This window comes from Salvelinus alpinus, chromosome 2, assembly GCF_045679555.1.
Source record: "Salvelinus alpinus chromosome 2, SLU_Salpinus.1, whole genome shotgun sequence".
Classification (NCBI taxonomy): domain Eukaryota; kingdom Metazoa; phylum Chordata; class Actinopteri; order Salmoniformes; family Salmonidae; genus Salvelinus; species Salvelinus alpinus.
Genome location: NC_092087.1, coordinates 87,300,072 through 87,325,167, shown reverse-complemented (window position 1 = coordinate 87,325,167; position 25,096 = coordinate 87,300,072). Strand labels below are relative to the sequence as shown.

General features: G+C 39.9%; 3 protein-coding genes and 1 long non-coding RNA gene across 4 annotated transcripts in view; all 4 read right to left on the bottom strand.

Moving 5' to 3' along the window:
* The window catches only part of LOC139568062 (hemicentin-1-like), a 72,792-nt gene that overhangs the window by 27,202 nt on the left and 20,494 nt on the right, over positions 1-25,096 (bottom strand). The window lies entirely within an intron of this gene.
* On the bottom strand, positions 674-2,952 carry LOC139551909 (B-cell receptor CD22-like). Its single transcript, XM_071363250.1, has 5 exons — positions 2,631-2,952; positions 2,386-2,476; positions 2,230-2,284; positions 1,911-2,146; positions 674-752 (listed from the first exon to the last, which is right to left on the bottom strand). The coding sequence occupies exons 1-5, from the start codon at positions 2,950-2,952 to the stop codon at positions 674-676; spliced, it is 783 nt and encodes a 260-aa protein (XP_071219351.1).
* LOC139568078 (uncharacterized) lies at positions 3,602-6,004 on the bottom strand. Its single transcript, XR_011673509.1, has 3 exons — positions 5,556-6,004; positions 4,068-4,286; positions 3,602-3,930 (listed from the first exon to the last, which is right to left on the bottom strand). It is a non-coding gene; the product is annotated as an uncharacterized lncRNA (long non-coding RNA).
* The window catches only part of LOC139568065 (B-cell receptor CD22-like), a 35,782-nt gene continuing 32,633 nt past the window's right edge, over positions 21,948-25,096 (bottom strand). Inside the window, exon 6 of the mRNA XM_071389760.1 lies at positions 21,948-23,418. Within this exon, the coding sequence (XP_071245861.1) occupies positions 23,214-23,418 (205 nt within the window). The 3' untranslated portion in view covers positions 21,948-23,213. The remainder of the gene's footprint in view (positions 23,419-25,096) is intronic.

Here is a 25,096-nt window from a genome sequence, read left to right as displayed (position 1 = left end):
TAGAGCATGGTGCTGACCCTAGATCAGCTCTCCAACTAAGTGTGAATACAGTAGTCCTGTGTGTTGGTAGAGCATGGTGCTGACCCTAGATCAGCTCTCCAACTAAGTGCGAATACAGTAGTCCTGTGTCTCAGTTGGTAGAGCATGGTGCTGACCCTAGATCAGCTCTCCAACTAAGTGCGAATACAGTAGTCCTGTGTCTCAGTTGGTAGAGCATGGTGCTGACCCTAGATCAGCTCTCCAACTAAGTGCGAATACAGTAGTCCTGTTTCTCAGTTGGTAGAGCATGGTGCTGACCCTAGATCAGCTCTCCAACTAAGTGTGAATACAGTAGTCCTGTGTCTCAGTTGGTAGAGCCTGGTGTATGGGTTCAATTCCCAATGGGGCCACCGGCATGAAAGATGTATCCACAAAGTGTTTCTAAATGGCATATCGTGATATATTATTATAACAGTTGGACTAGACAGGTCCAGATATACAGGGGTTCTGTCAAACTTGTGTTCAGGTCTTCTGGGTTTGTTGTGTTCAGCTCTTCTGGGTTTGTTGTGTTCAGCTCTTCTGGGTTCTGGGTTTGTTGTGTTCAGGTCCTCTGGGTTCTGGGTTTGTTGTGTTCAGGTCCTCTGGGTTCTGGGTTTGTTGTGTTCAGGTCTTCTGGGTTCTGGGTTTGTTGTGTTCAGCTCTTCTTGGTTCTGGGTTTGTTGACTCTACTATAGATCTCAGAGGAGTCCTCAGCTGCTTGTGCTGCCGTGGGTCTGAAGAGAGAGAAACAGAAATTAAACAGAATCTGCTTCCCCTCAAAAAAAACTATACTCTTTATAGTGCATTACTTTGACCAAGGCCTATGTGGCTCTGGTGAAAAGTAGTGCACTAAATAGGGAATAGGGTTCCATTTGGAACACAGCACAGTTCCTCAAAACCACCACTCTCTCATTATATTGTTGGGTTTGTAAGGAAGTGGCCACTAGTGGTCAACTCTTTCACTTGTTAATGATGTCATGGTCTTCTCGTCCAATAAGCAGCAGCATATGAATGAGCTGTAATCAAGAATAAAGCTTGTTTACAACCAAATCTAAACACATATGGAACTGGGATGTTATAGGAGGGTCAGATTTTCTTTGTGAATTCACTTGTTTTTGAGAAACTATCCCCAAGCATCTATTCACTTCCTCATCCTCGTTGTTCAGTAAGTGGCTCCAAAAACACCCAAAACATCCTTTTAGAAACTAAAAAGCTCTAAGTAGTCTACAGTGATGCAGGTCTTTACATGTTGTACACATGAAATCTGTCATTCAGAACTTAATCCACAACGTTATGTTCCATGCTGTTGAGACTCGAACGATGCTTCTCGTCCGTTCTAGCAGCATGATACACTGAGAATGGAACAGTTGGACGGGGAAACAGCACGAGTCACACAATGGAATATAACGTTGTGGATAAAGTTTGGAATGACACTTTCATGTGTACAACTGTTACATCTAAAGTCCTGCATCACTATACTGAGAGCTTTCTGTTTCTAAAAGACGTATTTGGGTGTTTTTGGAGCATTTGTTCATGTTTTTCAGAGCCTCTACTGCACAACGAGGATGAGGAAGTGAATTACTGGTTGAGGTAAGTTTCTCTAAAACAAGTGAAGTCACAATAAAAGGTGTCTGCACCTTTCTATAACATGGCATTTACATACAAGATAGAAACGTGGTTGTAAAAAAACAACTTCTCCTTTAATGTGGTGAATCACAATGCTCTAGAAATGACTGTTATTTTAAATGTGGTGAATCACAATGCTCTAGAAATGACTGTTATTTTAATGTGGTGAATCACAATGCTCTAGAAATGACTCTATGTTATTTTAATGTGGTGAATCACAATGCTCTAGAAATGACTCTGTTGTTGTAATGGCAGAATATGCTCACCTGTTGGCATTACTGGGGCAGTTGAATTTCGCAACATCGTACTGGACATCCTCTTCCTGTTTCTGGGGTTTACACAGCTGGACGGTGGAGTACAGAGGCACTTCCTGGATTTTGGAGCGAGAGAAGTGGACGCTGGCATAGTGAACATCATCCTGGCCCACGGTGGCTGCTGTCTGTGCTGCAGTAGGGGTGAAGGCCACGCCTGAGACGTTTTCATACACTGGACTAGAGTCTCCCTGATGGGAAGAGAGAACAGACAACATAATGAGTAGAAATGTCCCACAAAGCAATACAAATAATCTGATAGTATCAGACTCACCTGTACATTCTCTGATGTGTATCTTGTGTCAGAGGTGGATTTGGAGGACTTCTTCCTGGTTTGCACATTAATTTATTTATTATTGAATGAATCAATGAACAAATTAAGTTAATAAAAAAGAGTTAGAGTGAAATAATCTTTAAAAGAATCTCTCACCTGAACCACATGAGTCCAGAGAGACAGAGGATGAGAACCAGAACAACCACTATGATTCCTACAGCTGCAGTCACAACTGAGGTCTGTTTCCCTAAAAGACAAATGGATGATATGAGTACATGTTATTATGAAGTGAAAATGAATATACAGCAATACAGGACGTTAATGCAATACTTGTATATAGAAGCCTATGTATAGTTATAAACCAAAGTGCAATAAAGCAAACTATAAGTATGTAACTTTACCTGCTATAATGATCTTCAGAGTAGTAGAGTTCATAGATGCTATTGTATTCTCAGCCTCACAGTAATATTCTCCTCTGTCCTCAGAGATGATGTTAGTGATGCTGTAACTCTGTCCTGATGCTTTTGGTGAGTTTACGTTCTTCTTGTACCAGGTGTATTTGTCCACAGGTGGGTTGGCATCACTGCTGCAGGTCAGAGTCACTGAACTGCCCTCCACTATTTCACCAGAGGGAGTGACTGACACTGAGGTGTTCTTTGGAGCATCTAGTAAAGCAGAATTTGTCAGAGGGTCAGGACTGTAGTATACTACCTCAAATGACATCATGTCAAAAATAAATGATATCTAAAGTCAGAGGACTATCTAAAACTATCACTTACACTAAACATGAACAAGAATACATTTGGAGAAACTTTAGGACCGGAGTGTCTACTAAACTATTCTTCAAGTGTTTGAGGTACTGAACATTCTAACTATAGACATGCATACATCTATGACATTATGTGTAATTTCTATGTAATGATGAATATTTATAGATAAAGCAGTAATACCCTTCTCATTGATATTAAATGATTGATCATTTCTAAGTAGAATAGTAGTTGAATTCATACTCACACACTGCAGGAGAGTGAAGGTCCTCGTGGTGTTCAACAGCACAGGAGTAACTGTCCACAGAATGACCCAACACTACTAGGGTATTACTAGAGTATTGTTGGGAAGTGGGCTCATCGAGACGTTGTCCATTCTTGTACCAAATGTAGGTGGGGTTGTCAGTCAGAGTACAGGTGGTAATACAGGTCAGTGTCTTCTGTCCCTCTGCAGCAGGAGTCACCTTCACCAGCAGACCTGAAACAATATGTATTAAACCAAATACACCTCTGTGGTAACAGGATGGTTAATATATTTTCTCCTGTAATTCAATATGATGTACAGTTGTATCATACAGTGTAGTATTACCTGTGACAGACAGAGTTGTTCCTGGGAAACTATGACCCCATTCAAAGTTGTATGTTTTAAAAGTGAAGCGATACTCAGCTGAGTCCACCTCTCTCAGATCTGTGATTCTCAGGATGGAGGGACGTTGTAAACTCCATCTCTCTTTGTCAGGGTACTTCACACGACCTGCATACACTGGGTCTGTTGTTAGGTCCTCAGGGGTCGTCGTATCACTTCTAAACCAGAATGTTGATGTGGTGTAATAATAACTAACATAAGTACAGGATATGTCCACTGTTGACCCCTTCAAGACACACATTCTCCTCTTGGTGTAAGTCACTCTGCTGCAGCTCTGACCATCAACACCTGAAACACGGTGACATAACAAGAGGTAAACTGTATTATATTCTCAGTTCTTTCTAGAAATGCTAAAAGTTCTCAAATGACAAAGTGAAACAAACACAAACAGGTTAAACAGTATTGTTAATTAAATAAACACTCACAGACTGCAGGAGAATGGAGATCCTTATGGCCTTTTACAGCACAGGAGTAGCTGTCTGCAGCATAAGGGTAGACTGAGTAGGGTAAAGTGTTCTCAGTAACAACCTGTCCGTTCTTGTACCAGATGTAGGTGGGGTTACCAGTCAGAATACAGGTGGTGCTACAGGTCAGTATCCTCCATGTTGGAATCTGTGAATATGGAGTCACCTTCACCTGCAGGTCTGGAGTAGACAACATCAACCTGAATCACCTGTTGTCTAGTGTCATCACATGATGCAATACATTTACCCTGAAGAAGGTGATGCTGAAACGTTGGTGGTTTTTACACAATAAATGACAGGGAGGTTATATATACCTGTGTGACTCTCTTTGTTGTTATAGCTTCCAGTTTATTCTCCGTTAGTCAGCATCTCTTCACTAAATACGTTTCTCTGGGTGTGTTGTTATAGCTTCCAGTTTATTCTCCGTTAGTCAGCACCTCTACACTAAATCAGTTTCTCTGGGTGTGTTGTTATAGCTTCCAGTTTATTCTCCGTTAGTCAGCACCTCTACACTAAATCCGTTTCTCTGGGTGTGTTGTTATAGCTTCCAGTTTATTCTCCGTTAGTCTGCACCTCTACACTAAATACGTTTCTCTGGGTGTGTTGTTACAGCTTCCAGTTTATTCTCCGTTAGTCAGCACCTCTACACTAAATCAGTTTCTTTGGGTGTGTTGTTATAGCTTCCAGTTTATTCTCCGTTAGTCTGCACCTCTACACTAAATACGTTTCTCTGGGTGTGTTGTTACAGCTTCCAGTTTATTCTCCGTTAGTCAGCACCTCTACACTAAATCAGTTTCCCTGGGTGTGTTGTTATAGCTTCCAGTTTATTCTCCGTTAGTCTGCACCTTTACACTAAATCAGTTTCTCTGGGTGTGTTGTTATAGCTTCCAGTTTATTCTCCGTTAGTCAGCACCTCTACACTAAATACGTTTCTCTGGGTGTGTTGTTACAGCTTCCAGTTTATTCTCCGATAGTCTGCACCTCTACACTAAATCAGTTTCTCTGGGTGTGTTGTTACAGCTTCCAGTTTATTCTCCGTTAGTCTGCACCTCTACACTAAATCAGTTTCTCTGGGTGTGTTATAGCTTCCAGTTTATTCTCCGTTAGTCAGCACCTCTACACTAAATACGTTTCTCTGGGTGTGTTGTTACAGCTTCCAGTTTATTCTCCATTAGTCAGCACCTCTACACTAAATACGTTTCTCTGGGTGTGTTGTTATAGCTTCCAGTTTATTCTCCGTTAGTCAGCACCTCTACACTAAATACGTTTCTCTGGGTGTGTTGTTACAGCTTCCAGTTTATTCTCCGTTAGTCAGCACCTCTACACTAAATCATTTTCTCTGGGTGTGCGCCAGCTCATTACTTTAATTAGATTAATACAAATCAAGACCATTTCCAGACCTAAAGGGACAATGAAGATTAAACAGAACATCAGACAATAGAATGTTACCTGTGACAGACAGAGTGACTCCAGGATCACCAGTATATTTCCCTCCGGTCTGATCTGTTATAAAGCTGAACTTGTATGTAGCTGAGTCACTCTCTCTCAGGTCTGTGATTCTCAGGGTGTGGCTATTCTTCTTATCTCTATGGTAAGTCAAACGACCATAGTAGTCTGGGTCATCTAACAGACTCACAGGATTCCCCTCAGCATCATATTTAGTGAACCAGAAGGTTGTTGTGACCATATAACCACTGGGATATGTGTAAGTGCAGGACATCTCCACTGATGACCCCTTCAAGGTACAGATACTCTGAGTGGTGTAAGTCACACTCCAGCCATTCTGACCCAGTACCACTGAAACACAGTTAGACATCACAAGGACGTTACATTAAGTTCAAGATCTTTTGACTCACACTAACACTTTGTTCCATAGTTGCTGAGTTGAGACATTGATACTCTTTGGTTGAGTGTGAATGGAAACCACAGATAAGCTTCACTCAGTGAGGTGTGAAAAGCAACTGTTTTAACCTGTTTGGGCTCAATCCCCACACAGGTACACCTATGACAACTGCCATTTCAAGTGCAGGGCGCGAAATTCAAAATCTATTTTTTAAATATTTAACTTTCACACATTAACAAGTCCAATACAGCATATGAAAGGTACACATCTTGTGAATCAAGCCAACATGTCCGATTTTTAAAATGTTTTACAGGGAAGACAAAATATGTAAATCTATTAGCTAACCACGTTAGCAGAAGACACCACTTTCTAACACCATCAGTTATTTACTCCATCACCAGCTATCACTAATTCTACCAAATGAAGATATATATAGCCACTAACCAAGAAACAACTTCATAAGATGACAGTCTGATAACATATTTATTGTATAGCATATGTTTTTTTTGAAAAATGTTCATATTTATGGTATAAATCATAAATTATATTTCAGCTACAATCAGAAATTGAACCGAAAGCAGCCATAACATTTACAGACACCAACGTCAAATACCTAATTACTCCTCATAAAACATTTCTGAGAAATACATACTGTGCAGCAATTGAAAAACAGGATTCTTGTGATTCCAGACAATATTTCCGATTTATTAAATGTTTTACAGCGAAAACAAAATGTAGCGCTATATTAGCATAGCCAAATTAGCCAGACACACTTGGGCGCGCACGACCAGTTGACATGCACGACAGATATATGAAATAACATTATAAATTGTTTCTTACTTTTGCTGATGTTTCATCAGAATGTTGATCAATGTGTCCTTTGTCCAGATGAGTCGTTGTTTTGATTCATAATGGCAACTTTCCACCTTAATTTAGCATGGGTACCTGTCCACTGGCACGGATCTGTCCAACATAAATATATTCACAGAACGGAACACGGCAAAACTCCCAAAAAAATTCAAATAATCTGATTAAACTATATTGAAAAAACATACATTACGATGATATGGTCTGATTTATCAACTAAAAACCGAGCCGGAGATTGTTCCCGTCCAAAACCGCAGCAAAACAGAACACAATGTCACTCCCAAGTCGCGCGTTTCCGACTTCCGGAATTGGTCGGTCACGCCAAAGAAATAGCTATTATTCAACCTCTAAACAAGATGAACACACAATTCCTTCTCTCACGTCCTCTTGACACCCAGAGGAAGACGACTGAAGTGTCAATAGGGTCCTACGTCAAATGACCATGTATAGGCATAACGTTGAAGCGAGCATAGATATCTGGCATTCTACTTCCTGGTCAGGGAAAATGCTGTCAAATGAACCCTGTTTCACTCAGAGAAAACATTAAAACGGTTTTAGAAACTTGAGACTGTTTTCTATCCAATAGTATTAATATGATGCATATTGTAAGAGCAAAAATTGATTAAGAGGCCGTTTGAAAATTGCCACATATTTTCCAGTTTTTCCAAAAAGCCTCCTGCAGCCATAACAGGTTTTAAGTGAAGTGGAGACGCCAAATGTGTCGCCAGTAGAACATAAAAATGGTTTTGCTTTTAGAAATATCTGTAGTTTCAAACAGGGCAACTAAAAGTTATGAATGAGACCATACCTGCTACAGACCAGAGAAAGACCACCAACACACTTCCTGCTGTTCTCAAGGCCATTGTTGCATCTCCCACCCTGCAGTCTTAGAAACATAAACAACAACTCACTCTATAGCTGGTGAATAACTCCACCTGATACATTGAAGTAGAAACTGTAAATGGGGTACAGGACCTCATTACTGAAAATGAACCAGACTCATATTGTATTGTGTTGTATTGTGCTGTATGGTTGTCTATGTGAATACTGTTGGTCTGTTGCACTATGTATGTAATGTGTGACGTGTTGCATGTCTGTCTACGTCTGTCTATTTAACCTGACATGTTGTGTAATCGAAGAAAATAATTTCCTAATGGTTACAATAAATGAATCATCACCATAATCATCGTCATCATCATCATCGCTATCATCACCATCATCATCATCACCATCATTATAAACAACAACAACAAAAACAATCACTTATTGAACAGATCTGTAGAACTGTAAACACACATTTCTACATTGATTGTTCTGAAGCTGTTTTAGTCTCAGAACCCCAAATATAGGAGGATAAATGTTCAAACCTCTACAGTCCGTCAAGCTGTACAGCAGCCTAAAGACTGACCACCAGGTTCAATGATAGCTCCTATCCTCAAGCTGTGAGTCTAAACAGCAAGTGACTCTCACACACACACACACACACACACATACACACACACACACACACACACACACACACACACACACAGTCTTGTACAGCTAACCTTGTGGGGACATACAATTCAGTCCCATTCAAAATCCTATTTTCCCTAACCCCTAACCCTAAACCTAACCCTAATCCTAACCCGTACTCTTACCCTAACCCTAACCCTAACCTTAACCCTAACCCTAACCCTAACCCAAAAACCTAAACTTTATCCTAACCCTAAACCTAACCCTAGCTCCTAACCCTAACCCTACAACTAACCCTAGCTCCTAACCTTAATATTTAACTTAATTCTAACCTTATCACTAATTCTAACCTTAACCCTAAACCCCCTAGAAATAGCATTTGACCTTGTGGGGACTAACAAAATGTCCCCAGTTGGTCAATTTTTACTTTGTTTACTATTCTTGTAGGGACTTCTGGTCCCCACAAGAATAGTTAAACACGTCCACACACACACACACACACACACACACACACACACACACACACACACACACACACACACACACACACACACACACACACACACACACACACACACACACACACACACACACACACACACACACACACAGTGTAGTAGATAAGGCCCATGGAGTCTGTATCAAAGTCTAGAGAGCTGGATGTTATGAATGTAGAAAAGTTGAAACACACATCCTACACAGTATAGATGTCAACCCTACTCCCTATCAGTCTGGTCCTGAAGGGCCCTCAGATAAATCCACTGTGTCACACACACACACACACACACACACACACACACACACACACACACACACACACACACACACACACACACACACACACACACACACACACACACACACACACACTGCACTGTTACAATGTTTGTCTGCATGTCTATTTTACCCTGGTTAATCATCTCATCTCTATGCATATCAACACTCCTACACTGAGACACTTTATGAATACTGACCCTGATGTAACAACCAAAACACAGCTCAAAACATAACAAGTAAAATGATACAATACCTTCAAGTATATGACTTATAACTACAAACTAATAACCCAAAACTATATTTCAAGATATTGTCAAGAGTACTGACAGAGTGAAGTGAAGGGGAGAGGTCTTGTACAGTGAGTCAATTTACTGGTAGTGAGTGGGAACTGCTAGTTCTGAATGGGGCCATGTATCGTGAGATGTATCGTGAGATTTTGAGTGAAAACCTCCTTCCATCAGCAAGGGCATTAAAGATGAAACGTGGCTGGGTCTTTCAGCATGACAATGATCCCAAACACACCTCCCGGGCAACGAAGGATTGGCTTCGTAAGAAGCAGTTCAAGGTCCTGGAGTGGTCTTGCCAGTCTCCAGATCTCAACCCCATAGAAAATCTTTGGAGGTAGTTGAAAATCCGTGTTGCCCAGCAACAGCCCCAAAACATCACTGCTCTAGAGGAAATCTGCATGGAGGAATGGGCCAAAATACCAGCAACAGTGTGTGAAAACCTTGTGAAGACTTACAGAAAACGTTTGACCTCTGTCATTGCCAACAAAGGGTATATAACAAAGTATTGAGATAAACTTTTGTTATTGACCAAATACTTATTTTCCACCATAATTTGCAAATAAATTCATTAAAAATCCTACAATGTGATTTTCTGGATTTTTTTTTCTCATTTTGTCTGTCATAGTTGAAGTGTACCTATGATGAAAATTACAGGCCTCTCTCATCTTTTTAAGTGGGAGAACTTGCACAATTGGTGGCTGACTAAATACTTTTTTGCCCCACTGTATTTGAAGTATTCAGGACAAAAGTAGCTGAAAAAGAGGAAGGAAAGGACAGTTCTGTAAGACATTAACATGCATGACGATCAGAACAGTAAGTCAGAGAAGGGAGGTTACTGTATTAAAATGGGCCCTACATTTCTAAAATTGACAAAATGTCTGTATCGATTGTTCTACTCCTCGTCGGACCAAAACGCAGCTTGTGGAGAATACATGGTTGATTTATTTTAACGAAGACGAAACGAAGAACACTGACAAACTATACAAAACAACAAACAACGTTAACAGACCTGAACATGTGAACTTACATATAACGAAGAACGCACGAACAGGTACAGACTAAACAAACGAAACAGTCCCGTGTGGTACAAACACTGACACGGAAGACAATCACCCACAAACAAACAGTGTGAACAGCCTACCTTAAAACCTGTTGAGGACAGAGGGCGCTGTTTTCACTTTGGGGGAAAATCATGCCCAATTTAAACGGCCTCGTACTCAATTCTTGCTCGTACAATATGCATATTATTATTACTATTGGATAGAAAACACTCTCTAGTTTCTAAAAGGAGGATGGACCTGGAATTGCCTTCTGAAAAGCTGTCGTTATAGGCGACTACTATCTCCGGCTTTGATTTTATTTGATACATGTGACAATATCATCGTAAAGTATGTTTTTTCAATATAGTTTTATTAGATTATTGATTTTTTTTCGGGACGTTAGGCGTGTTGCGTTGTCTGTGTTTGTTGACGATGGATAGCTTCGCGCCACTTGGCTAGTGTGCTTGCTAATTCAAGAGGGGAAAAGGACGTTCTAAATCCAAACAACGATTGTTCTTGACAAAGGACCTCTTGTACAACATTCTGATGGAAGCTCATCAAAAGTAGGACCCATTTTATGATGCTATTTCATATATCTGTCGAACTGTGTACTATTAGTTTTGCGCCCAGGTTTTGGGCACTGTCTCGAAATAACGTAAGCCTTATGTCGTAATAAAGTTATTTTTAGAATTCTAACACTGCGATTGCATTAAGAACTAGTGTATCTATCATTTCCTATACAACATGTATTTTTTATTCATGTTTATAAATAGTTATTTGGTCAGAATATGTGAGAGTCAGAAAAAATATCCGGACGTTCTGGGAAAAAGATGCTACGTTAGCACAATGTATAACCACTGATTTCAGCTCTAAATATGCACATTAACGAACAAAACATAAGTGTATGTATAACCTGATGTTATAGGACTGTCATCTGATGAAGGAAAGTGAAAATTACTGACACGGAAGACAATCACCCACAAACAAACAGTGTGATCAACCTACCTTAATATGGTTCTCAATCAGAGGAAACGTAAAACACCTGCCCCTGATTGAGAACCATATCAGATTAATAACAATGAACCTAAACATAGAAACACATAACATAGAATGCCCACCCCAACTCACGCCCTGACCATACTAAACAAAATACAAAAACAAGGGAAAACAGGTCAGGAACGTGACAATGTCCCCCATTTCCACTTTCATTTAAATACAGAACCATGTTAACAATATGTTGACTATTCTATATGGAATGTTTATAATATCTTAGAATGTGTTGCCTTGTCCCTCTGAGTTCTACATGGAACAGGTCAAAGTTCCATTTACATTTGGTCAGTTACATGATGTCATGTATTCTATTCTACAAACACATTCAATTTACATTTCTCATCAGCTGCATCAAAGTGCTACTGAAGGTTCCAGTGTTCTAGACTAGAGCTGCACCTACTGGCATCTCAACATTACTGCAGCCTCCTAATAATAATGTCCTCAATAATGTTGGACTAATGACAACATTACAAACTGACATTACATCAGATAGAATGGTGAAACACAACACTGTCTACTTGACAAGGTCACATTTTATCACACAAACACTGATGTCTGTAGTAGTACAACATGCCACTATCATATTATGTTACACTGTTGACCCTTGTGTACAGTACTGGTAGTAGCATTAGTTAGCAGAGGAATCAGTATCATCATCACCATAGCCTGCTGTATTGACTGCTGTTGTCCATATACTGTATAGTCTAATGTAGCCTGTTATCCATAGTCTAATGTAGCCTGTTTTCCATATATAGTCTAATGTAGCCTGTTATCCATATATAGTCTAGTGTAGCCTGTTTTCCATATATAGTCTAATGTAGCCTGTTATCCATATATAGTCTAGTGTAGCCTGTTATCCATAGTCTAATGTAGCCTGTTTTCCATATATAGTCTAATGTAGCCTGTTATCCATAGTCTAATGTAGCCTGTTATCCATATATAGTCTAATGTAGCCTGTTATCCATATATAGTCTAGTGTAGCCTGTTTTCCATATATAGTCTAATGTAGCCTGTTATCCATTTATAGTCTAGTGTAGCCTATTATCCATATATATTTTAACGTAGCCTGTTATCCATATATAGTCTAATGTACCTGTTATCCATATATAGTCTAATGTAGCCTGTTATCCATATATAGTCTAATGTAGCCTGTTATCCATATATAGTCTAATGTAGCCTGTTTCCATATATAGTCTAATGTAGCCTGTTATCCATATATAGTTTAATGTAGCCTGTTTCCATATATAGTCTAATGTAGCCTGTTATCCATATATAGTATAATGTAGCCTGTTATCCATATATAGTTTAATGTTGTGGCGTATTCTGCACAGAGCCTTCACCGTGCGCTGCCACTTTAAGAGCACATCAGCAGTCAGGAAGGAGGAAATAAAGCTCTTCTGGCTCTCTGTGTGGAGCTGTTGGTTGGTGCACAGTGTGTGCTGCTCTGTAGGAGTCTTGTTTATTTTCAGCGTGCTTTGTTGTAAAGTGTTAAGTCGATCGCCGGTGTTACCTCTCTGGTTTTAAAATACTTATTTTTCCAGACGTTGAAGTTAGGTTCACTTTAGGTTCTGAATGAAAGATGAAAATACGTGATTTATGTACGTCTGTGTTTGGGCCAAATGAAAGCTGGTCCAGACTGGGCAAAATCTCAACCAACCACCGACGTCTATGATTGGTTCAGATTTGGTCCTGACCAGACCAAAAACCAACGTCCGTGAACGTGGAAATCAGGGCCGGTCCAGAATGCACAAAAAAAAACATCCAAGAGGTGTCAGTGTAGGACGGTGCTTAATGAGGCACAGCCTACAGTGTTGTCTGTAATGTAATTTTAGGAATGCTCATCTATGTTGTTGACCTACCATTTGTAAAACACCAAAGAAGACTGCCAGTTCGGACATGACCAAAAAAAGATGTTCAAAAGACGTCTGCCTGTGCTTACGGGGGTGTTTTATACCATGTCGGCCCACAATGGAATTTCATGAATGACCATCCATTTGGTAGGTCCACCGTTTGTAAAACAGGCCGTTTCATCAACTTTATTAGCTCTGATTCCTGTGACTAATCAATTTGGCTAATTAAGCTCTTAATATCAGCTACCCAACTTTATCAGGAGGATTTATCCTGAGCCTATTTGCAATGTGCAGAAATATGTTTTTTCTCTCACTATGATCAGCTTAGTAAAACATTGAAGGATACAAACTTGAAAGCACTGATCATGACAATTTAGCCCACGGGATGAATCTCCTGGACAGCAGTGACTAGCCTGGTTGTCCAGTCCATATTGTCTATTTTACTTTGACCTGTCCTGTTTTTAGAATATGTTTTCTGTGTTGTTGGATGTGGGTCTTGGTCAGTTTAGCTCAGAAAATGCTGCCCTTGTCAATCTGCCGCCATAGGCCTAATCCTATGCAGGCCGGCCTTGTGTTTCATGTTAATACTACTCCTAAACACAACCTACCATCACTGTGTCTCATGTTAATACTACTCCTAAACACAACACACCATCACTGTGTCTCATGTTAATACTACTCCTAAACACAACCCACCATCACTGTGTCTCATGTTAATACTACTCCTAAACACAACCCACCATCACTGTGTCTCTTGTTAAAACTGCTCCTAAACACAACCCACCATCACTGTGTCTCATGTTAATACTACTCCTAAACACAACCCACCATCACTGTGTCTCTTGTTAAAACTACTCCTATATACTTGACCCTGTTATACTTTGACAGTGAACATGACCCTATTGAATGGAGATCTGGGTATTCCTGGTGAAACAACAGTCCAGGATCATTATTCACAAAGTGTATCAGAGTAGCAGTGCTGATCTGGGATCAGTTTAGCCTTTTAGATCATAATTATACGGACCGTCTGAGACACTTTATGAACACAGGCCCTGATGTAACAACCAAAACACAGTTCAAAATTAACCAACAAGAACAAAGATACAGGAAGTCATGTGATGTATGGCTTAAAACATCAAAACAAAAACTATATTTCAAGATATCGTCAAGTGTACTTACAGAGTGAAGTGAAGGGGAAGGTCTTGAACAGTTAGTCAACTTACTGTCACTGCGTGGAAACAAGAAGTAGTCTACTGTAAGTATTAGTAGAAGCAGGCGTAGCCTAAGTGTGAGTTCTGTGGTTGATACATTTTAAAGTAGCCTAGTCAGGGCATTAACATGCAGGAACAGCATGTCACATAAAGGATGTTACTGTATCTAAATAGAAAATGTGCTAAAGTCAGAATACTGTAGTTGCATTTCTTTATTTGAGGAGTGGGGCTACATGTTTTACAAGAGACAAAATGTGACCCATTCCCATCACTCTTCATCAGCTGGTACGGAAGGTTCCAGAACAGATGAAAGGGGAGTATCTTTGGTACCAGTGTTCTAGACTAGAGCTCTCCCTACTGACATCTCAACATTACTGCAGCTTCCAGGCTTCATATGTCCCCACTTGTCTGATGAAAATATCTCAAATACAAGGTAGAAAATGTCAAAAATATATATAGAATAAAACAGTCACGCACATAAAAGTACTGTTATTGGGACTTATGTTGAACTGGCGTTTGAATTGAGTGAATTAGTGATCTCAACTAGCTTGTTAGCTACATGAAGCTGCTGTTATTCAGTGATAAACAAGTATTTTTGTGCATCACACAGCTACTCTGAATGTACTGGATAGTGAACAATATGATGTGTTGGCGCTGAATTACAGCAAGACCCCATAGTTAGCTTGTGAGCTAGCTAGTTAGCTAACATTTAGCTATCAACATTAGCTAGCTAGATACAACAGACAACAGTGAGCTGTCATTATGCCAAGGCCAAGGCAAGCTGCTCTGAGTTTCCAGTGTGTTCTTCTGTGAAAGAGATGTCTTCAGCTCACTGATCTTCAGAACAATGGACTCAAAGTGAACCCTGACATCCATATAACTAAGTCTGTCTGTCTGTCTGGGATTATTGTGTCCTATTGTGTCCGACTGATGCGTGTTTTTTTAAATGACAATGAATAATCTTTCATGTAATTGTTTATTGCTGCTTCGTTGTTGTTATTCTATTGTCTGATCTGTTTTTTGAAGCATTTTTTAAATATATTTTTTTAATGATTTACTTACATAAAAACAACTGCTTTGTTAGTTAAGGGCTTTTCATTAACCTGTTTGGGATAGGGCGCTATTTTCACTTTGGGAAAAAATCATGCCCAATTTAAACGGCCTCGTACTCTGATCTAGATCGTACAATATGCATATTATTATTACTATTGGATAGAAAACACTCTCAAGTTTCTAAAACCGTTTGAATTATATCTGTGAGTAAAACAGAACTCATTTTGCAGCAAACTTCCTGTCAGGAAGTGAAAAATCTGAAATCGAGGCTCTGTTCCAGGGCCTTCCTATTAATTTGCTTGAAATCTATGGATATACATGCACTTCATACGCCTTCCACTAGTAGTCGCATTCCGCTTCGCTCCACAGGTAGTATTACATTTCATTTCATTTCATTACAGTACAACGGTTTGATTTGTTTGATCTTGCTACATAGCCGTCTTTGTATCAAAGATCAAAGATAATTGTGTAGTTTAGAGTAATTATCGAGCTATTTTCGTCCTTCTAACGTAACGTAACGTAGTCAACACTGCTAGCTAGCCAGCTAGCCAGCTAGCCACCGAATAGCAGCACTGTAGAAACTATTACATTACAACGGAACAACGGAACGACTCGATTAGTGTAGTGTTAGCTAGCTACATAGTTGTCTTTGCTGTCTTAGTATCTAAGATAATTGTGTAGTTTAGAGTAATTATCGGTTAGCTAGCCAGCTATTTTCGTCCGCCGCGCTGCCGTTCTCCTACCTAGTCAACACTGCTAGCTAGCCAACTTCTACCGAATAGCAGCACCGTAGAAACTATTACATTACAACGGAACGACTTGATTAGCGTAGTGTTAGCTAGCTACATAGTTGTCTTTGCTGTCTTTGTATCCAAGATAATTGTGTAGTTTAGAGTAAATATCGAGGTTACCTAGCCAGTTAGAGGTTACCTAGCCAGCTACACTTTCAAACAAAGTCAACAACGCAGCCACTGCTAGCTAGCCTACTTCACCAGCCAGCAGTACTATATCATTTTAGTCAATAAGATTTTTTGCAACTTAAGCTTAACTTTCTGAACATTCGAGACGTGTAGTCCACTTGTCATTCCAATCTCCTTTGCATTAGCGTAGCCTCTTCTGTAGCCTGTCAACTATGTGTCTGTCTATCCCTCTTCTCTCCTCTCTGCACAGACCATACAAACGCTTCACACCGCGTGGCCGCTGCTACTCTAACCTGGTGGTCCCAGCGCGCACGACCCACGTGGAGTTCCAGGTCTCCGGCAGCCTCTGGAACTGCCGATTTGCGGCCAACAAGGCAGAGTTCATCTCAGCCTATGCTTCCCTCCAGTCCCTCGACTTCTTGGCACTGACGGAAACATGGATTACCACTGATAACACTGCTACTCCTACTGCTCTCTCCTCGTCTGCCCACGTGTTCTCGCACACCCCGAGAGCTTCTGGTCAGCGGGGTGGTGGCACTGGGATCCTCATCTCTCCCAAGTGGACATTCTCTCTTTCTCCCCTGACCCATCTGTCTATCGCCTCCTTTGAATTCCATGCTGTCACAGTTACCAGACCTTTCAAGCTTAACATCCTTATCATTTATCGCCCTCCAGGTTCCCTTGGTGAGTTCATCAATGAGCTTGACGCCCTGATAAGTTCCTTTCCTGAGGATGGCTATTTTCACTTAGGGAAAAAAAAATGCCCAATTTAAACGGCCTCGTACTCTGATCTAGATCGTACAATATGCATATTATTAACACCAACGCCTGTCTGGTGTTCAACCTTCCCAAGTTCTCTCACGTCACCCCGCTCCTCCGCTCTCTCCACTGGCTTCCAGTTGAAGCTCGCATCCGCTACAAGACCATGGTGCTTGCCTACGGAGCTGTGAGGGGAACGGTACCTCCGTACCTTCAGGCTCTGATCAGGCCCTACACCCAACAAGGGCACTGCGTTCATCCACCTCTGGCCTGCTCGCCTCCCTACCTCTGAGGAAGTACAGTTCCCGCTCAGCCCAGTCAAAACTGTTCGCTGCTCTGGCACCCCAATGGTGGAACAAACTCCCTCACGACGCCAGGTCAGCGGAGTCAATCACCACCTTCCGGAGACACCTGAATCCCCACCTCTTTAAGGAATACCTAGGATAGGACAAGGTAATCCTTCTAACCCTCCCCCCCCCCCCCCCCCCCTTAAAAGAGTTAGATGCACTATTGTAAAGTGGTTGTTCCACTGGATATCATAAGGTGAATGCACAAATTTGTAAGTCGCTCTGGAGAAGAGCGTCTGCTAAATGACTTAAATGTAAATGTAATGTCAACAGGCAGTGGGAGGTGGAATGGGGTGTCTAGCTTGATCTGAGGTCGAATAAGAGCTCTTGGAATGACGTGACCCCAAATTTTCTTTGTCCAGCAAGGCGCGGGAAGGGACCCTGGATTGCCTTCTGAAAAGCTTTCGGTATAGATGGCTAATATCTCCGGCTTTGATTTTATTTGATACATGTGATAATATCATCGTAAAGTATGTTTTTTCAATATAGTTTTATCAGATTATTGAACGTTTATCGGGAGTTTTGGCATTTTCCGTTCTCTGCGTTTGGTGAAGATGGACAACTTCGGGCCACTTGGCTAGCTTTGGTTGCTAATTCGACAGGCGAAGAGGACATTCTAAAACCAAACAACGATTTATTCTGGACAAAGGACTCCTTGTACAAGATTCTGATGGAAGCTCAGCAAAAGTAGGAACCATTTATGATGTTATTTCGTATTTCTGTGGAAAATGTTTAGTACTATTTTCCGCCCTCATTGCAGGCGCTGTCTCGCTATAACGTAAGCTGTATGTCGTACTAAAGTTAATTTTAGAATTCTAACACGGCGATTGCATTAAGAACTAGTGTATCTTTCATTTTCTGTACAACATGTATTTTTTAGTAAAGTTTATGATGAGTTCTTTGATTAGATTAGGTGAGTGTCAGAAATATATCCGGATAATTTTGTGCAGTTTGGCTACGTATTCACATTGTAAAACCACGATTTGTACCGCTAAATATGCACATTTTCGAACAAAACATATATGTATTGTGTAACATGATGTTATAGGACTGTCATCTGATGAAGTTGGTCAAGGTTAGTGAATAATTCTATATCTTTTGCTGTTTTTTTGCGATTGCTACCTTTGCGGTGAATGAATGCGGTTGTGTGGTTGGCTATTGTGGTACGCTAATATAATGCTATATTGTGTTTTCGCTGTAAAACACTTAAAAAATCTGAAATATTGACTGGATTCACAAGATGTTTATCTTTCATTTGAGGTACACCATGTATTTTTCATAAATGTTTTATGATGAGTATTTAGGTATTTCACGTTGCTCTCTGTAATTGTTCTAGCTGCTTTGGTGGTATTTGTGATTGTAGCTGCAATGATTTATACCTGAAATATGCACATTTTTCGAACAAAACATAGATTTATTGTATAACATGTTATAAGACTGTCATCTGATGAAGTTGTTTCTTGGTTAGTGAATAATTCTATCTCTATTTGGGGGTTTTGTGCAAGCTACCTGTGCTGTGAAAGAAATGTCTGTGCTTTTTTGTATTTGGTGGTGAGCTAACATAAATATACGTGTTTTCGCTGTAAAATATACGTGTTTTCGCTGTAAAACATTAAAAAAATCGGACATGTTGGCTGGATTCACAAGATGTGTATCTTTCATTTGCTGTATTGGACTTGTTAATGTGTGAAAGTTTAATATTTCTCAAAAATATTTTTTGAATTTCGCGCTCTGCCTTTTCAGTGGAATGTGGGAGGAGTTCCGCTAGCGGAACCCCGGGGCCAGACAGGTTAATGAATAGGTTATGCTCCGGTTGAAATATTATCGATTATGTTTGTTAAAGACAACCTGAGGTTTGATTATAAAAAACATTTTAAATGTTTCGACGACCATTTCGGATACTTTTTGGGATTTGTCGAACGGAACACGGCTTTTGATTTTTCATCATAACGTGCAACCCAAATGGCGTTTTTTTGTGATAAAAGTAATATTTGTCGAACAAAAATAACATTTGTTGTGTAACTGGGAGTCTCGTGAGTGGGAACACCCGAAGATTATCAAAGGTAAGTGATTAATTTGATTGCTTTTCTTACTTTCGTGACCGAGCTAGCCAAGTTAATATAAGGCTAACTGTTATAGCATTGAAAGCTACACTCACAAAAGCTTGGATTTCTTTCGCTGTAAAATATATTTTCAAAATCTGACACGATAGGTGGATTAACAACAAGCTAAGCTGTGTTTTGGTATATTTTACTTGTGATTGCATGATTATAAATATTGTTAGTAATATTTTGCGCCCTGCAATTCAGCGGTTGTTTAGGAAAATGATCCCCCTAAAAGGATCCGTAGCGCAGAGAAGTTAAATTACAATTGTTTTGCTACCTTACCATTCAAACACTGAGCTGTACTTTACTCACACTTCACATCCATGTTTATGGTCCTAGACCTGTCTGTCCCCATCTCATTCTGGGACTCACAGTAGTACTCTCCAGTGTCAGATGACTGGATTTGATTGAAGACATGCTGTGGTCCTGTCTTACTCTGATATTCACCTACATTCTTCTTGTACCAGGTGTATTTGTCCACAAGTGGGTTGGCATCACTGCTGCAGTTCAGAGTCACTGAACTGCCCTCTACTATTTCAGCAGAGGGACTGACTGACACTGTGGTCTTTGCCATGCGGTAGCACAGAGAACAGTCTATGACTAGGGTGGCTGGAGTCTTTGACAATTTTTAAGGCCTTCCTATGACACTGCCTGCTGTAGAGGTCCTGGATGGCAGGAAGCTTGGCCCCAGTGATGTACTGGGCCGTACGCACTACCCTCTGTAGTGCCTTGCGGTCAGAGGATGCACATGCTACCTCAATATCAGATTTGAACTATATTGTAAGAATAACTAACCAAAATATATTTTTAAAGGGTGATGGTGCTTGATACTGCTGTGAACCATCACAACTATATCTTTTTTATGAAGCGGGCTTCAACCTTGCCAAAACTCAGCGCCGAATCTCATCGGCCAACATTTGACCGTACAAGTTCCTGGACAACGTGAGGGAAACTTCTCCATGTGCGCAGCTATCTCTGAAGAGGGTGTGGTAGGATGTAGGCCATGACTTGGATCCTACAATGCTGCACACCTCATTGTGTTTCTCATTGAAATTGAGCAGGCTTGTCAAGGTGAAGTGGTTAACTATTTCATTTTATGGGACAATGTCAGGTTCCACTATGCAGACGTGGTTGAGGCATGGTTTCGGGCCAATCCCTGATTCGTGACCCTTTACCTGCCCCCAAAATCCAATTTCCTCAATCCTGTTAAAGAATTTTTCAGCATGGAGGTGGAAGGTTTTGATCACCATCCCCATGAGCGTGCCACCCTCCATCTGGTCATGGATGAGGCAATGCGACAACATCAATGCAGACCAATTTGAACAATGAGGACATTCACTGTGATGTGGATGAGAATGTATGTATGTCAAAAATTAGGTATGTTAAAAAGCAGCTTTTCTGTGTTGGAATGGTGTTGGCGTACCTCAACAACAGAATGCTGTGTGCGTATACCGGTCATAAAAATATTCACACAAGTAGACCGCTGATTGGCCAGCTCATCCTCCTCTAGACCGCTGATTGGCCAGCTCATCCTCCTCTAGACTGCTGATTGGCCAGCTCATCCTCCTCAGAAGTATGACATTATATTCTTGAGGTGGGTTTTTGAAAAGTTTTTTTCTCCAATGTATGTTTTGGCCACAAATATGAGTATAGGACAAGTCAACAACAATATTTGTGTATGAGTTAACAGAATATGAACTTTTAAAAGTGAGATTTTCACTGGACAGTTACTTTAAGAACCTGCTTCTGCTACTGTATTGTTTAACCCAAATCTCCAACTGCTTCTTACCTGTTGTGCTTTCCGTCCCTTCCTGCCAATTACATGAAATAATATTCATTGTCATTTTTAAAACAGACAGACACAATATGACATAACATGGATGTTTGGAGTGTGGAGGGTAGTTCAGTCATCGAACATTCTGGAATGTTCCATCTTTCTGTGTTCCGGAGTGGAATGTCCTCGCTGATGGAACTACCCTCCATGTCATATTGCCTGTGTGTTGCCTGTGTGTTTCAAAAATGACAATGAATAATATTTAATGTAACTTGTTGTGTGTCTAGGTGCTGGACATTGCTCCTTCTGAAAGTGTCTGTATATATTTTGTCCATTCATGATGATGGTGATGAAGGTGAATTAACCACTATTGCTATACAAACCAATGTATTATTTGTAGTTCCTGGATGTACTGTACAGTACAATAGGTGTGATTTTGAAAGCTTTCCATTTTCTCTCCATTGAAATATTGTCATAACAAGGTAAAAACAATGACAATGAAGTTTAATCTTACAAGTTTAATACAATAAATGTCACAGTTCACACATTCTTTTATCATTCAGAAATCTGTCCTTCACATTGAGTCAAAATTGTACCTTAACTTGTCAGAACTATTTAAAAAATCACGCAAACGTATATAATGTGTATCATCTAATAGTAACATATGAAGTAATACAATATAATAGAAACAGAATAACTATTGTTGTTAGACTTCATATTTAGTCTCACAAGTCTGATACACAATATAGTTGTATAAAATATAACTAACTCAAGGTTGCCTAATTCAGAAATACATTTTATGAAAAAGTTATTGTAATCAGAAATATTTGTAAAAAATGTCACACGTCACACATTAGTTTATGACACTTGTTTGTTATTGATAAAAGCGATACGAAATATTGCATTAAGCAGAACTCTTTCCTGGACATTGAGGCAAAATCATGTTATAACTTTGTCATAAAAGCAATTAATAATATAAATAAAAAAATGAAGAACATTTTGACTATGTGTATCATCCAATAGTATCATATGGAGTAATACAATTGAATAGAAACACAATAACTATTGTTGTCAGCCTTCATATACAGTCTCACAAGTTTGATGATTGTTTCAGACATATAACATAATAAAACAAACTGCATGGAGCATGGGTCCCATTCCTGCTGGGACTTCCCATATGAAAGACTTATGCACACATGACTGTAATGACTGAGTGAATAATTTGACTTAAGACTTTAGATACATGTGTCTGCTAGATGGCGTATATTATTACATACTATTATAAACTGGGTAGTTTGGTTCCTGGAAGCCGATTGGCTGAAACAGCATTTCAGAAGTGCGTACTGTATATAAGAGAATATACCACAGGCATGACACACAAATATTTTATTGCTACTATAAACTGGTGACAAACATAATTAGACAAGTAAAGAGTAATTTTCTGTCATACCTATGGTATACGGTCTGATATACCACGCCTTTCAGCCAATCAACATTCAGGGCTCAAACCACCCGGTTTATTTTTGCCAGTATTCCACACCCCCCCAGGCCTTAGGTCACTTAGTTTGAATATATGTGTCCAGATATACAAGCTTTTTGTCAAACTTGTAGTGTTCAGGTCTTCTTGGTTCTGGGTTTGTTGTGTTCTGGTCTTCATGGTTCTGGGTTCGTTGTGTTCAGGTCTCCCTGGTTCTGGGTTTGTTGTGTTCAGGTCTCCCTGGTTCTGGGTTTGTTGTGTTCAGGTCTCCCTGGTTCTGGGTTTGTTGTGTTCAGGTCTCCATGGTTCTGGGTTTGTTGTGTTCAGGTCTCCCTGGTTCTGGGTTTGTCGTGTTCAGGTCTCCTTGGTTCTGGGATTGTTGTGTCCAGGTCTCCCTGGTTCTGGGTTTGTTGTGTCCAGGTCTCCCTGGTTCTGGTTCGTTGACTGTACTGTAGAGCATAGAGGAGTCCTCCTCAGCTGCTTGTGCTGCTGCAGGTCTGAGGAGAGAGAAACATAAATTAAATGGTGGCAGCCTATACCCTTTATAGTGTACTACCTTTGACCAGGGCCTTTGGGGCTCAGATCAAAAGTAGTGCACTAAATAGTGTTGTGTCTTTACTATGGATTAAGTGATACATGACATGCTATTTTATCAAATCAATTCTCTGTAATTAATATTACCTGATTAAACTAATCATGTAAATATAATTAACTAGGAAGTCAGGGCACCATGGAAGAATGTTTATAGGGCTGTTTTCTTCTGAATAAACTCTTAAAGACCTGGTAATATTTTATATCAATAGCAGTCCATTATTAATCGTCACCTTATTCAGTCTCATCTGAACGTCGTAAAATTCTTGGTTATCTTCAGGAACCCTGGCTAACAAGTTGAATCAGCAAAACAAAAATTGGCTCATTATTTATTTACTAAATACCTAAATAGTCACACAGAATTACATATACACAGGATGGATCAGACATTGATTACTAATTATGTCCTAAACGTAAACGTCCCTAGCGGACTTAACAGATATGACGGCTAGTTACACAAAGAAAAGTGGGTTGGGTTTGAATGAAAGAGCGGGAAGACTGAGAAGCAAAAGGATTGGGTCTCTATCAGACCTTATGAAGCTATTCTATCGTAAATACAGAATCTTAGGAATCTAAATATCACCCATTCGCAGAAGGAAAATGCAAGAAATATATTTACTCTGAGCTGCACTTTGATAGATTGGTCAAAGATGGAAGGCTGGGTTGCACAGCAGAGATCTCCCTTGTCCTTTGAAGAATATTTCTGAGCGGATATGTTGTCGTACCCTGTTGTCTTGTGGTACAACGGATACGTTGTAGTACCGTCGTTGTGTGATAGAACAGATACGTTGTAGTACCCTGTCGTTCTGAAGAGATTGTTTGTCTTTTCTATGCCACAAACATTTACAGCTGCTGCTGATAACTTGACGTCTAGGATGTATCACTTCTTTAGTGAATAAGAGTTAAAAGTTCATACCAAGTTGCCATACTATAAGCTCTTGCTATATTCTGGCTGGTATAGTCGAAATCATCCATCCAGTGTGGCGATCGTCACCTCCACATTGAAATTCACCATTCTAAACGTATGGATAGCAGTCATCGGGAACACAATGTTAATTTCGTTAGGTTGTAGTCGTTCAACCATTCGCAACCAGAGCTCATGCTGAGATTGGCTTAGTTCGCCATGAATTGGGTCACAGGGGCTCTTATAGAAATGGAGAAAAGGGGTTGGTTCATCATTTCCAACCAATTCCTATTCACATGGGCGTGGCCACTGATTGAGCATTTTTTACTTATGAAAACAATTATCTTGTTTTAAATATTAAAATTACATTTAATATTCTTCACAAATAGATTCATATTTAAACATTTAAATTGCACAACAATTCCATGTGAATCTGATAACTAGAATGTGTAGACTTTCCAAGATACAGTTTATGTCGTCCTATCATCAGTAATAATCTCTCAGACAACTGATCTGACATATTTTTTAAGTTCCAACGGACACTTTCAACTGGTTGGATTACATAAAGATTGTTATTTTCCCCAACCTTTTTATGTTACAATAGTCTCTCTATGTTAACAAAGGGCTTTCCAAGAGTCCATTCTGTAGAGTGGAGAGAAAAAGGGAAAGGTATTCATGGG